The 15273-nt window shown below is 33.8% G+C and overlaps 1 protein-coding gene across 1 annotated transcript; it reads left to right on the top strand.

Moving 5' to 3' along the window:
* Nucleotides 1-714: 714 nt before the first annotated feature.
* On the top strand, nucleotides 715-5118 carry LOC148300104 (runt-related transcription factor 1-like; the record flags this gene model as incomplete). Its single annotated transcript, XM_088275249.1, has 2 exons — nucleotides 715-1008; nucleotides 4516-5118. A coding segment is annotated over exon 2 (436 nt), but the record flags the coding sequence as incomplete, so codon positions are not given.
* Nucleotides 5119-15273: the final 10155 nt, after the last annotated feature.

Consider the following 15273-nt stretch of genomic DNA (forward strand, 5'->3'; position numbering starts at 1 on the left):
TAAACTTTGGAGTTCAAGTTTTCAATGAAAAACAAACGGCTTTTATTTCTCGATCAGCTGATCGCCTTCAACCATGTTCTTGGACTCCCCCTGGCGACCCCTACCCCTGTAGGAGGTGGTGGGTGGCGCGGGAGTGTGGCACTAACGCGGTCTTCCTAAGGACCTATTTTCGCTGGCCACCCGATACTCGGTGGATAGTTTCAAAGCTAACAGGGAACAAATGCCGCAGTTATCGAGAGCCCGCGTTGTACCGATTCCGTATCAGCTCCCGCTCCGATATCTCTGTTCGCCTCCAGGCCCTCTCGACCTCGCCATCCTTCTCTGGCATACTCGAACACGTGTTTATTTGTACGTTTTATCCTTCGGCGGCTTTAAACCCAACCCTCTCTAACCGCAGCCGCGGGCCCGTTCCCGCGCGAACTCTTCGCATCTGGTCGTCTCTTTCGTTCCCGCGACGCCCGGACCCCTTCCTCCGCTCCCGGCGCCTCGGTGGAGCGCCGTCTCTGTTTAACTTTCCCGCGATAGCGGTAGTGCCGCCTAAAATTCTTGGCGGGCGTGGAAAATGGGATCTAAATTACTCCCACGCGAATCAGTCGTGTTTATAGCGCTTTTTCATAACTACGTGGAACTATCCGATCGAGTGGCGATCGCCGCGAATACAGGGTACCGACGAGTGCTGCACCGAGTCGGGGGATTCCCGGCGGATGACAAGACACCGGGAGGGTCGCTCGGCCGCCGACCGCCGGCTGCCGGGGCATTCCTTCGCGGGCTCTCCCACGTGCGGCCGTGTGCGGTGTGCGGTGCAGGCGGTGCAGGGGCGCGGGACGGTGACCACACGCCAGTACTCCGCGCGCCACGGGCCGGTCAGCCGACACCGATATTCAGTCGCGATTTTTTTACCGCCGCGGGTGGTAACCCGCTGGACCACGATCCATCCCGGTGATCAATATTGCGCGGTCGTCCGTCGACCATAATCACTTAAAGACAGAACTTATGTGAAACTTTTAAGTTAGTATCAATTATTTTTAACAAAATTTATGTGTTTTGCAAAAATCTTTTAAAAAAATTATGGAAACAATCTGTGAGCTTTAAATTTCAGTTTTCCAAATTCTATGATCTATTTGTCAAAAGTTAACCGCGCTGAAATTGATGCGAGCTTTCTCCATAGAAAAGCTCCAGTTTGTTTTTCAGTCACGTATTCGTCCTGCCTCGTGTGACGGATGGCGGGAAGTATCACGTGACAAGTTATGACAGTAGGGAGACAGGACCGGCACGGCATTATTTGTTTACTTACCGACATTAAAACTCGACACTCTTGTATATGGCGGGGCTTCAAACGGAATTTATAAGTCGTAGCGGCGGAAGTTACTCTAAAGTGACAAAAAAAACAAAAACAAACTTTGTCTCCAAAATAAATGTTAAAAATTCAAAAGTAATCTTCAAAATTACAATTGAAAATTTAAGTAACGAGTAATAAATTTTCAAAAAATCAATTTTACTTTAGTATGTGAAAAATTAAAAAAATATGGTTTTTTGTTGTCTTAAAAATAAATTAAAGGCCGTGACGTCAAAACTATTTATGTACGATCTTTTTATAAAGGTCATATCAAGAATAAAATTCCAAATAAACAAAGTCAAAAAGGATATAAATTTTTGTGCATTTGGGCTTTCAACAAGTATTGAAAATATATGTCTCTACGTTGTTATTAAAATGCACACCGTTTATTCTTATAACCGCTATTGTCTGTGCCAAGACTTGAGACAATTCGAGGAGGGGTGATAAATTCCTTTATGCTAAGCTTTTACTAAAAGCTCTGGGATTAGCCCCGACGCGAGTGCGAAAGCTCTTCATTGCGCTCCATTCTCAATCCGCCGCCAGACAACTGTCGCTCTTGTACTAGAAACCGAATAGACTTGTTGAAGAAAAGCTAAGCTGCTGAGATATCGTTTAAGAAGATTTAAGCAGTAAGATTCTCCATCTTTCCTTAGTGAATTATGGGAAGAATGTGACGCGGTGTCAGAAACATAAAGGATTACGTTTAAAAGTTATGATAATTAATTTCTTACAAAGTGTTTTGTGTCTCTAATAGTTAATTGTTATTGGATTAAGATGTTTACGTAATAAATAAAAGGGTTTGTGTTTCAATTTGGTAAGCGTACAAAAATACTTACATTTTATACAGATGTCTAAATTAACGCATTTTGGTCTCTTCTAGTTATTTGTTATTGGATTATGATATTGACGTAATAAACAAAAGATTTTGTATCTCAAATTGGTAAGCGTACATAAATACCTATATTTTATAAAAAGGTCTAAAGTAACGTTTTTGGTTTCTACTAGTTAATTGTTATTGGATTATGATGTTTACGTGATATGTACATAAAAAGAGTTTGTCACAAATTGGTAAGCGTACAAAAATACTTACATTTTATAAAGAGGAATAAATTAACGTCGCAACATACTATTTTTGTTCGGGAGTTGAGAATTAAAAGTCCGCCGAAAGTTTTCAGCAACGTAAATAAAGCGCGTGAAAAACTGTCACTCGTAGGAAAGTTTGCCGGCCCCCTCAGGCCCCTTCAGACCCCCTGGCGCGCGCAGTAAAAAATTCCTGTCACCCCCACCCCGCGGAAAACTTTTCATTCACAGAAAAAAAGTGTGGCAAGGCCACGCGGGTGCGGGTAGGTACTTCCTACTGGCGATACCCGCCGGCGCGTGACGTTTCAACCGATGCATTTTTATTACGCGACCCTCTGCACGGCATTTTTTGTTATTGTTTCGACGGCACTTTTTTTACACGCTTTTTTATTTTAAACCAAGTAAAAATTTATATTACTTCCCAGGATAATCATTTTGATTTAACTTTTGTAACAATTAATGCTACTTACTATGTTAAAGAAAAATCTACAACAATTACTTTTTTCATTTGTAATATCGTTTTTGTTTTCAAGTATACACAAAATACTATCATAGCATACGAGTAATTTGTTGATTGAGATGATAACTCTTATTTTTTTCTTTTTGTTTCTTATTTTACACGCTATTTCATTTTAAACAAAGTCAAACTTTATGTTGCGTTTGGACGTTTCAAACCAAATATTTCTTGGAAAAATCATTTAAGTTAAACTTTTGTTTCATTTAATGTTTTTCCATTTTGAAGAAAAATCTACAAGAACGACTTTTTTCGTTTGTAATTTTTTTGGTTAGTTTACTGTTATAAAACAGCAGTTTTTTAGTGTACACAAAATACTAACACAATGTAATTCATCAATTGAGATGAAAACTCTTTTAATGAATATTATAAGGAAGTTTTTCTACTATATTAGGAATAATATTATGCAAAATTTACCAATATATAACATAATACATTATACGTTTATACAAACTAATACTCTTGTTAAAATTGTGACGATAACACGCCATCTATATAAATAAAAATGGATTTATTTGACAAAAGTTATTCCCTAATTGAGTTGTAATTTAGTCAAAACGTTGCATTCAAGAGAGCGCGTGATTTGTATGCTTATTTTTTCTTTTCCATCCAACGAGAATAAGTCCCAGTAACGCGTTGCAGGTACAGCTAGTTCTTGATAAATAAAAAAGTAATATGTGACACTGGATGGACGAAAAAATTGTGCCTAAGTACGATTCACTAGGGCAATTTTTTCATAGAATTCGAATAAATCCGTTTATTAGTGGTTACTTTTACATTTAACGATGGAGAAAACATATGAAGAAAGAAATAATAAGTTTATGTGAATGTGTTAATAATGCCAAAATAATGTCAATTTAATTAACGACAAACGAAATAATAAACGCAATTATAATATTTTCTTCCTTTAAATAACTTAAAAACGTAGTAAGAATTTGAACAAAATTTAATACCGTATATAAATTTACAATCATGTTGGCGGCTTTTCACAAATATCTTATTAAATCATTGGAAAGATCAAATTTAACTCCCAAAAGTCATGTTTTGTATACTTAATGCATAATTACAAGGGTGTGAATAATTAATACGCCCAAAAATGTCAGAATTCTGAGTTTTTGTGCCCTTTTTGACATGGATTAGTATTTTGTTAAACGGTCGAGTAAATCCCTGCAGTATTCAGCATCTAAAACCTCGTTAAAATGTAAGAAAATCATTCCAATAAATTGAATTTTATCATATCTAAGTATATTTGATTTCGCGACACCTGAATACTTGATAACAACATTTTGAGTGTTTTTATCTCCATCTATTATCTCTCCAACTGTGAATTATTTTTATCTTTGTTTTTTGACATCCCAATATAGATATGGAAGAATATGGAAGTCTGGACATTAACAGGGCTTACGACTGTCAAAGGTTTGGTTCCAACCGAGCCTATGACGGTCGTAAGCCCTGTAAATGCCCAGGCATTGGCATTCTTCTTCATCTATGATGGGATGTCAAAAAAATATACTTGATAACTTATGTTGATGTATGAAGCAAATTTCTGCATTTTTAAAATTTCATTTATAACCTTTTTTAACAGAAAAGTGAGAAGCGTTTTAATAACAGTCTTAACAATGATAGATTGAAAATAAAACTATTTTTTTCAAACCAAAAAGTGAATTTAGTCGACTAAAAGTGAGTGAATTAGTATCTTAAATTGTGATGATAATCAGAATACGTCACGGGGCGCACTCGTGAGGCCCTCTTATGTGCACCACTCAACGGTCCAAGGTGGGCGGGAAGATGCACCTGACCGCCAACAGCGGCGCGGGGGCGGGGGCGACGGCCACCTCCCCCGAGGGGGGCGCCAGCCTGCTGCAGGACTCGTACACCAAGATGACGTCCGACATCCTGGCCGAGCGCACGCTGGGCGACTTCCTATCCGAGCACCCCGGCGAGCTGGTGCGCACGGGCAGCCCGCACTTCGTGTGCACCGTGCTGCCGCCGCACTGGCGCTCCAACAAGACGCTGCCGGTGGCCTTCAAGGTGGTGGCGCTGGGCGACGTGGGCGACGGGACCGTGGTGACGGTGCGCGCCGGGAATGACGAGAACTACTGCGCCGAGCTACGCAACTCCACGGCCGTCATGAAGAACCAGGTCGCCAAGTTCAACGACCTGCGCTTCGTCGGCCGCAGCGGCAGAGGTAACGTCTCATTTGTTTCAATTCGATCTCAGTGTTTTGCCATCGTTGGCGAATTCGTATAACTGTTTACAGGCTAAGGTCTGGAAACTGAAACCCTATTTGGAGTATGTGTTGCTGACGCTGGGGCCTCGAATTCAGGAACCGAATCAGAAAACCATGCGCATGCTTCGAGGCTTAGTCGTTTAGCTTATTTCTGAGAATCTGCCGTATTGTTATCTCTTGGGGCTGTGAATATAACACCGAGTACAAATGTTTTTTTTTAATGTTAACACTAGTAATATTAGGAAACACTACAGTAAGGTTCTGTGATGTCTAAAACCTAGTCTCTCTAGTAAGATGAACTTAATTCTAGAACCCTGTCTGACCATTAGAGTTACTTGTAGCGGAAAGTATGCGTTAGAGTCTAACGGATATATTCCGCTATAAGTTATCAGGATTTGATAGTACATTTTTCAATAATATTAAATTTTTCCATCAAATGCACGTAGAACATATATTCATCGAACGTCGGTGGTTCTTGTGTTAAGAATGAAGACGTTGATATTATTTTAATACAGTTACTTGTATATGTACATTATCACGAATGAAGTAAATAAAATTGACCATCCTAATTGATTCATATTGACAGTTTTATGAACTATATATGGAAACTCCGTCGGATCTAGCGCCCAGTCACCCATTAAAAAGGAAGGGGAAATATTTACTTGTAAATAAATAGGAATATATATTATTCTCCCTTCACTTCTAAACAAGTGCCTGGGCACCTATACCAAGTGAACCTACGTAGGTCCAGCTCTATGTAGAAATGCTGTTAATCCATAATATATTCATGAAAAGGTAAATTGTTTTAAATTGAAGCTGAGATTCATTTGTTACCTTTTCATTCATATAGTTCTTACAGTATATAGTTCTTTCGAACATATTGCAAGGTAAAATCTAAGTTAAACGCAGCATAATCGGAAGAGGTAGATATTATATAGGCGTCTCAACTTGATATAAAGTATGTATCGTTCTTCCCTTTTATATGAAAGAAGATGGAAGTCTGAGTACCCCAGGATTTACGACCTGGCATTTAGTTAGCTTAAGCGATCACTTTATTAACTTGGGTAACGTAACTATTATGCCCATTATTGAATTAATTATTGAAACCTGTCTTAACGCCTTCCACATACGGTTAAGGTTTTCATTACATTTGTGAAGTATGGGTGATTGAGGCGTTATCAGTTGAGGAATTGATGCAGTATTTATTAAGCTTGTTCCGTTTGATACGATACAAGTTGAGACACCTTTAAATTAACATCTCATCCGTTGGGTGAATAATCCAGTGTCCCATATAATAAATAATATCGGTATTGTTAAGTCTTGACTGAACATTTTGAGAGTGGATCTACAGTAGCACTAAGCCGCTGTGCGGCTGCCAAGCGAAAATTGCTATGATGATTACCTATCAGGACCCTTTAGAGTAGAGCAATAATAATAGATTAAGAAGATTTACTTGTTTCACTTTAAATTTATAAGTTTTTACAATATTTTCTTCTGCTATTTTTATTTTATAAATATTGCTACTTTAATCGAAACTTAGATAGGGTGGTGTGACTGGCGAGTAGTATGGGCACACATATCAAATTAATGATGATAGTAGAGTAAACTGAGACAGCGAAGATTTGTTTTGATCGTATTGTTAGTACCCTTTTTGTTTATTACGTACATATGGTCATATCCTATAAAATTCAGAAAGGCGAAGGTATGAAAAGTGCCAAAATACTTGGGGGCATCTTAAAAAATAATTCATTGTGCTATTGGAGAGAAATCAAATCCGCGCTATCGTTTCAATGCCAAGCGTTTAGTCAACTTTGTCACAGAGACTTCATGGTGTTATTGACAATAGAATCTGGGGAAGACTAAAACATATTTAAATGATCGAGGATGCCAAATACAAAGATATTATAATCAAAGTTCCCATATCATTTATTTTTGTACAAAAAAATACGTATTTCGTGAACATAAATGTATTCAAAATATTAACTTATTTCATGGATTGCTAGAGATTGAACAAAAACAAAATACATTTAGACTGTTCATGAATAGGTCAAAACAAAAACAAAAACTCGATGAAAAAAAGACGAGTAAGAAAAAGAGTGGTAAAAATAGAAGACTTTACAATAACAATTATTTACAAAAAAAAAACATAAAATATTCCAATTAATATCATGTGCCTTCGAGACACGTTACTTACTTCGCGAGAAAATAATTGAAAAATGATTTTACATGTAAAAAGTTTTAATTCATTCCATTTTGAATCATTTACCAAGTGCCGGATAAAAGTGGTCTGTTTTGGTTTGTGAGCATTTAAAACGGGACAATAACATCCATATTTGTCTGGTGAAGTGTCGGTCGAGTTCGGGTGAAATTTTGGTTTGGGTCCAGGTCAGGCCGATAGTTAGAGGTTTGGTCGAGTCGGGCAGGGTCCGGGAAGGGGCTCGGTCACCTCGAGCCGAGTTAGGTCACCTCTGGCCGCCTACTATTGGTATCTGCGGTCCCGCCCTACCGCGGCTAACCTGAGGGCGGCCGCAGTACCCAGGTGAGATCCGCCCTGGCTTAATCACCAAAATAAGCTCTCCGACGGAAATAGAAAAACACGCAAATACTGTTTCTTTGCAACGGTATTATTAATTTGATGGCTTTTTCGCTATCAAAATATGGCAACCAATTCAATAGGCTATTTGGATTGTTTTCAAATCGTTGAACACACATTCTTCTTCTTCTTCTAGCCATCATCCTTACACAATAGTTCGTAGGGAATTACATCGCATCGACGCAGTGTTAATCTTCAAATACACAATCAGAAGGTGATTAGTTGCTCTTTAACGTATTCATTTAAACCAGCCGCTGCGTATAACGTATTCAGTTAAACCAGCCGATAATAGATCTTGAACCCTCTAAATATTTAGTATGTCCCATATGTATGTATATCTCAATAAAAACCTTCATTCATTTGAGAATTTGTTTAATTTAGGACTACATTTCACTCTTAATCCCACAATTCATGATTATTAGTGAACTAAAATAACTTTATTAAATTAAAAACTAAAATGGAGAGGAGGGAATACGTGTGCGCATTTTTGGATACCAAAACGTTGACTTATTGAATTACACAAAACCATCACATAAATATTATAAAAGTATGAATATTTCGAAATAATTTATCAAGGAAAATCTGTATTTTAGGGTCATCCTACAGAGTATAATAAAAATAAAGAAAATGCCTGGAAGATTGGTTAAAAAAATATATTAAAAAGAAAAACAAAATGTAAACATGGTTTAGTAAAATATATTAATAACTATTTATAATAAGTATGATTATTGTGATATACATATAAAACAATTATACGTAGGTACGTGTGCACAAATTTATTTGTAACAAAATGTTTTGGATTTCCTAGTTTCGAAATATTCAGTAAACAAGTTTAAAAAACTTGTCTCCGTAATACACTTACGCTATCAATTAGATCTTAGGAAAGTTTCAAGTGCCGCCTGTTCCATCACGGGACATTTTCAGAAAACTAACTTTTCTGAAAGTGCTTGTAACTACTACTTGAAACTTTTTCATTCGAAAGTTGGAATTGGTTACGAGTTGCCAAATCATTTATTTGATTAAAACATAACACCATACGAATTCACACGCGATTTTTATTTCTTTTAATATTTTATATAACTGAAATCGCTAGAAAAAAAAATATTCCTCAGTTTAGTTATTGATTAATTTGAAAAAAAAATGCTTGACTTCAGTTTTCCATAAGTTTTTAAATGAAATTAAAATCATGAATAACTCTGAAGTAATAAAATTATTTATGAGTGGTATTAATTTATAATATCACGATATACCTTTTTTTTAAACTTTTATTTGACATTATGATATTTGTATAATTTTTTGACATCTGTAATAAGGAATTACTGGTCAAAGAAAAAGTGGAAAAAGGCATACGGGTGCTTTTTTTTTACTATTCAAAATGTATTTACACTAAGAAATACCTGTACAAACCTAGATTTAACATTTTTTGTGTATGTGATAAAAATTAATTAATCGTCTCCATTCTTAACAACGCATTACATATATTATTTAAGTAATACCAATAAGGCTAGGATATTTATGGTTATTAATTAAAATACAAGACCAGGTGAAATTCATATTTAAATGATATAAAAAGTCATCAAAAGAATATCGTAAACATATTAATTGGATTTTTCGATTAAATTTTATTTGAATATTTTACACATGCTGAAAACATTAAGTAATTTTAAATGAATATAAACTATCACAATACTAATCTACGGATATCGTATAATTTTGTAAAAATATGTGATGATAGAATTTCCTAAAAATAATTATGAGAAAACAATTTTAATTTTTTTATTTTAAAGATAAATATTCCTGTTTTTATTATTTATAAAAATTTCAATTTCATACTATTTATGTGAGCAGCTCATTATTAGAAATAGGTATGAAATTATGGTAGAGAAGGTTCGAACCGAGAAACTCTGACTTAAGAGTCCGCGACATTAACCACGGGAACATAATCCGACTATAATTTACCCAATTAAATAATCTCAGTTTAGCCTTCGAAGCCTATAAATATAGTTACTTGGCCATGTATCCCTACATCTCTATAGCTACGTGATGTGTCGGCATTCTATTACATATTAATAACAATCTCCTCCGTCTTGATTAAGGCCATCAGTATCTGATATGGACCCTACAGCTACCCTTTCCTCTTCTCGCCCTTCCTTCCCCTTGATGGGTGACACTACCCTGCAGATATCACCGCTGACAGAACTGTATGCGTCTGACACCTGTCACAAGAATATTCTCCGATACCTACTACTGAGAAGCATATTTACAAACCAAATTGCGACAAGTAAACTACAAATGTATTATGAGTGGAAGAAAAAAATCTTTATTTTTGTTTATTACACTGTTAATACAAGTAAAATAATTAGAAAAACGAAGTTTTAATATAAAATAATCTCATAAAATTCCGTAAACATAAATGAATTAAGACCCACATTCATTTTAGATACTTTTGTATTACAGATACTAATAAAATTATTATTAATTCCCAGACTTCTATATTCTTCTTCGTCTATGTTGAAATGTCAAAGTCCAGTCAAGTCTTGTGTGGAAAAAACCCCGATTAATGACAAAAAAATTATAGCTACCAAAAATTATTTGGAAAATTATTTTGTTTTGCATTTTCTAAACAAAACCTATTTTAGGGTAAAAAAATAAAAAAATAAATTTCAAACGTTATTTTTTAAGTTAACATTTTACTTGAATACCACTATTATGAACAGCAATATTATTAATTAACCAAGTAAAACATGAATTCAAAATGGATAAATATTACCACAATGTGACTTCCGAATCAATTAATGAAATTAAAACACATACTTTTTAAGTAACAAAAAAAAACATAGATAGAAGTTAATTATTATTCATAAACACCACACTGTGTCAATATTATAAAGGTCTGATTTGAAAAAAAAAACAATCTTTTTATACACTCTAAATGGCAAAGGAAACAAAGAAACCGTTTGAAATGTATTATGCAACTTCAATGCACCTAAATATCTTGCTGAAATCTTTATATACCTCTCAGATCATGGTCTATCACTTTTTCTTAAGAAAGAACACTTTCCATTCTTCGCCATAACACATCATCAACACCTCTGTCCAAACGGCCAGACTCTGGAATGAATTACCTCTCCTTGTAAAAAATGTACCTTCTCTAAAAATTTTTAAGAAACGTCTGAGACATTACTATCCATCAATAGAATCCTAACTGTCCATCAAACCTCCTCTCTTAGTTTTTCCCTCTACATCCTTCCCTAAACTCCCTTTTTCCTTTGCCCTCCAAATTATCATCGATTTGTAATATATTTTTTAATGTTCTAGTGCAATCTATGCTCTGACTCAAAACAGCAATATATGGTATCAAACGTTTTGACTAATATCACTAGTCTGTTTTTGGTTGTTTTTGTTGAAAGATATTGCTTTTTAGCGATAAGCACGCCAATGTACTTATTTCCTTTCTGTATATGATGTTTAAATAAAATGAATAAATAGTGAATATTATTTACAACATTTTGAGTGTGTCCAAATACTTGTTCACAAATTCTAGATTATCTCACCAATAGATGCCTCTAGTGAAGTTCTAGTGATTCGAGAACAATGTTTCAAAACTGGTTCATATGTACAGAATTTCCAAGAATTTGAGTAGTGTGGTTGTCAATCATGGATAGAATTAGTGAATGTTACACGTGTGTAAAGTGATCACTTAAACCAGCCTATGACGATCGTCAGCCCCGTAAATGCCCAGACTTCCATATTCTTCTTCATCTTTGATGAGATGTCCAAAAATAATATGTAATAAATATTATGTTGTCTACTAATTTTAATAAAAATATTTGATTAAATTTAGGAGGGTTTGTAAACTCGTATTCTAGGCTGGCATGTCAGTATCCCCAACATACCCCAATATTCCCATTGCCAGACAAACCGCCATGCGCCCACTGTTACTCAATTACTCTATCGATTACACACCGCGCTACTTGCCAGGTGTTTAGGTTTAATTAAGACCTAATCCCAGATGCCTTATGACTCTTTGATTGATGGTTTCTAATTATTCCCTTCAGTTCAATACACGACACAAATTGTAACGTATACACACATTTTTAACGGTCTGTAAATTTCATCAATTTATTTGAAAATGATGCGGAATGCTTCGAAATTTGTGCCACAACAGATATGGAGGAAAAGTGGTATTTACCAAGAAAACTTAAATTATCAATGAAGTTTAAATTAATAAACATATAATATCAGGAAATATTAATAAAGATAATAATATAATACTTGCATTTTGAGGTTAAAACTCATTTCAATACCCATCAATAGATAAGTATAAGTCATTTTCTTTAAATATTTTATTTATTCAATTTGTCATCCTTTACATTGCACATGGTGTTAATTTATATTGAAAATCAAGTCAAAATCATATTTTTTAAAATCCCACTTCAGTAATGTAAAGTTCATATTACATATTATGTGAGAACCTACAAAACAACAAGCAAGTTCTATAACATATTTTTTTATTTAAATTTGTCATATTGGATAAGGAATACAGAAAAATGAAATTTTGGTATATAAAATATGTCAAAAAGAGAGTCGAATATACATTTTTTTAAATTTTTTAAAAGTATTTGAGAATTCAAAGATCTAGTTTTAGACTTAACAGGAAAAAAATTACGATTCTTATGTTTTGTGTAAATGTAAATATTATATATTAAAATAAAAAAAAAACAGAATTTGAAATTTATCATTGTCAAATAAGAGGTATGAATAATGCGTAAAACAAAATAATAAAAAAATACAAGTATAAAATTCTTGTTGCGGATTAAACGATCCATCGGTTTGAATTTATATTTCACTTATAACTTTCATAAATAAATTATGGCAAACTTCTTAACAAAATTGATTTATTTTATTAAATTCAACGTGGTTACAATCTATTCAAGAAAAAAAAATCTGTAATTTTAAAGTAAACTTTTATTTTATGTATAACATATATTAACTAATAGTCACATAATCTAATCAAGTATTTTTTGAGTTTGCGCATTATCATTATACTATGAAGGTATGGGCGCTCTTGTGCCGATCTAGAAAAATTAAGAGTTCATACAATTTACGTGGTAAACTACCGAAGAACTTGCAAAGGTTTCCCACAAAATGCGTTGAAGTGATAATATTCTCCCCCAGTCCAAAATCTGGAAGGGTGTTTCGCGCTTTCTTGTGCGTGGAATTCTTTAAGAAAGTCATTTCTTCGAGGAGGCGGAGAATGTTTTCTTTTTTCTCACGATCCGTGCGCATGCTCGAGAAATTCTCGGAACATTCTCTCGCTTCAAGACAGCACAGACGCTCCTTAGGGATACGTTGTATTAGGAGCAGAATATCATATGCGAACAATTTCAGAAATAAATAATTAAATATATGCAAGAAATCTATATTGATAATTATTATAGTACGTACATAATTTAAATTTATCTGAGAATTGAGGCAATAGTTAAAACTCTAAATATTAGACGTTTAACAAATTATACTTTTTTATCAAAGAAAACTGTCTGCTGCTGCAGTACTTGAACAATAATCATTAGTTAAGAAAATAACAATAGAGGTTTATGTATTAATTTTAAATCAAACATATTTTTTTATTCTACTAAATTGTATTTTATTAACAAAAACACAAAAATTAATATTGTGACAATCGTTTCGCCTTGTTAGGGCATAATCAAACGAATTCGTTTGATAATGCCCTAACAAGGCGAAACAATTGTCAAAGTATTATTTTTTATGCGTTTTTGTTAATAAAATACAACTTAGACTCAAATAATATGTGTTTGATTTAAAATTAATACATGAATTAAAATTGAGTTCTACAAATTAAACGTCAAATCAATAAACAACAGAGCTCGTGAAATCATTTCAATCGGCAGAGAATGATTCTTTTCATAAACATATTTAAAGATTGCTTTTGTACTGAAATAATTGTTCATTTAATATTGGTCCGAAAATCCTTAAATAACTACTGATAACACTATATAAGTAATAAGACATAATAAAAATCATGTTGTCACATACATAATCGTAGAAAAATTATATCGTAACATCTTAAAATATTACATTAAAAAATAACAGTTGGGATACTTCAATTGCATATTGTTAAATTCCACTGAATAAGATATAATAAAATAAAATAATAATACGAAATTATCATAAGATAATAATATTAGCAATCATATAAAAAAACAAAGAAAAAAGGCAATTTCTAAACAAGGAGGCATTGATAATAACAAAAGTATGAACAATCAAATAAAGCAAAAAATAAAGTAGACAAAATATAAAACGTAATGTTAAAAAATTTTCAAAATATATTGACATTGTATTGTAAAATATTTCCTTGATCATCATTAAAACAACAGATATTTAATATGATAATTGAATGATATGGCCTAGCATTGATTAAAATATCAGAGGTCAATAAAAACAACAATTAAAGTCTCATAAATCCCTTTGATACTTATGTATATTTACAGCATCTAAAAAACTGTTTATATTTTTCAGTACGTTTATTTTGCACACTGTATAGTGCAAGCTAGGTACATATGTTGTAAGTGTTCACAATACAGAGGCGAAGTAGTAAGATCTAGTCAAGGATAAGGCCGATGGGATGAATAGGTTCCCTCCTCCGACCCTGCAATATTCATGACAATTAAACATTCAACACAAGGAGAACCCCTTAACAACTAGTTACGGATAATTCCAAGATTTAGTAGCTGAAGATAGACCGTGTCAAGAATTCGGCGGAACAATGTGATCAGCTGTAGTATTATTTGTTTGGGATGCATGGCAATACATCTTTAACCCCTTCTCAAACAAGTCTCCTTGGAACATAAATTTCGCCTGACATCTGTGCGTCGGCACATAGATGAAATATTTAACGCCTAGCTTAACTGAGATATTGAAGTATTGATCAAATGTGCGCCGATTAAGTTGTGAACAATTTCTCCAAGTTTACATTATTAAATATTAAAAAAAAAATTAATCCTTAATATTACCATTTTAATACTAATTATTATCATTGAGTATTTTATTATTTAACAATATAAATTCTACCGTAATCATGAATATATGTATTTTTAAAAAATATTTAGCTTGTTTAAAATCTCAAATCTCCCTAAGTTATTGATGGATTGCTTTGAAATTTTGACTAGAAGTTTTTATACATATACCTGTGGTGTTTTTGCTTATTGAAACTTATTTTTGAGACACGCAAAAATAAGTTTATTCACTTATAGTATTTTACTGTAATGGCAATACCATATGTTGACCGTATCACCTTAATACTTAACATTGCTCATGGCGGAAAAATGTCATTTAGCAATTCAACGTTTTCGATTACATTGTTGTTTCATAGACTTATATATATTTTCATAGCTTCAAGAAATGTGTGCTTTTTATTTAATTTGTTTTCACGACGCAGAAATGGGGTAGGTAGTTGTTCCATAAATGGCCCCTTTCACGTACTCCATTCCATGGGAAGG

The sequence above is a fragment of the Brachycentrus maculatus genome, unplaced genomic scaffold, assembly GCF_059751285.1.
Source record: "Brachycentrus maculatus isolate JH-2025_06_01 unplaced genomic scaffold, ASM5975128v1 h1tg000837l, whole genome shotgun sequence".
Lineage (NCBI taxonomy): Eukaryota > Metazoa > Arthropoda > Insecta > Trichoptera > Brachycentridae > Brachycentrus > Brachycentrus maculatus.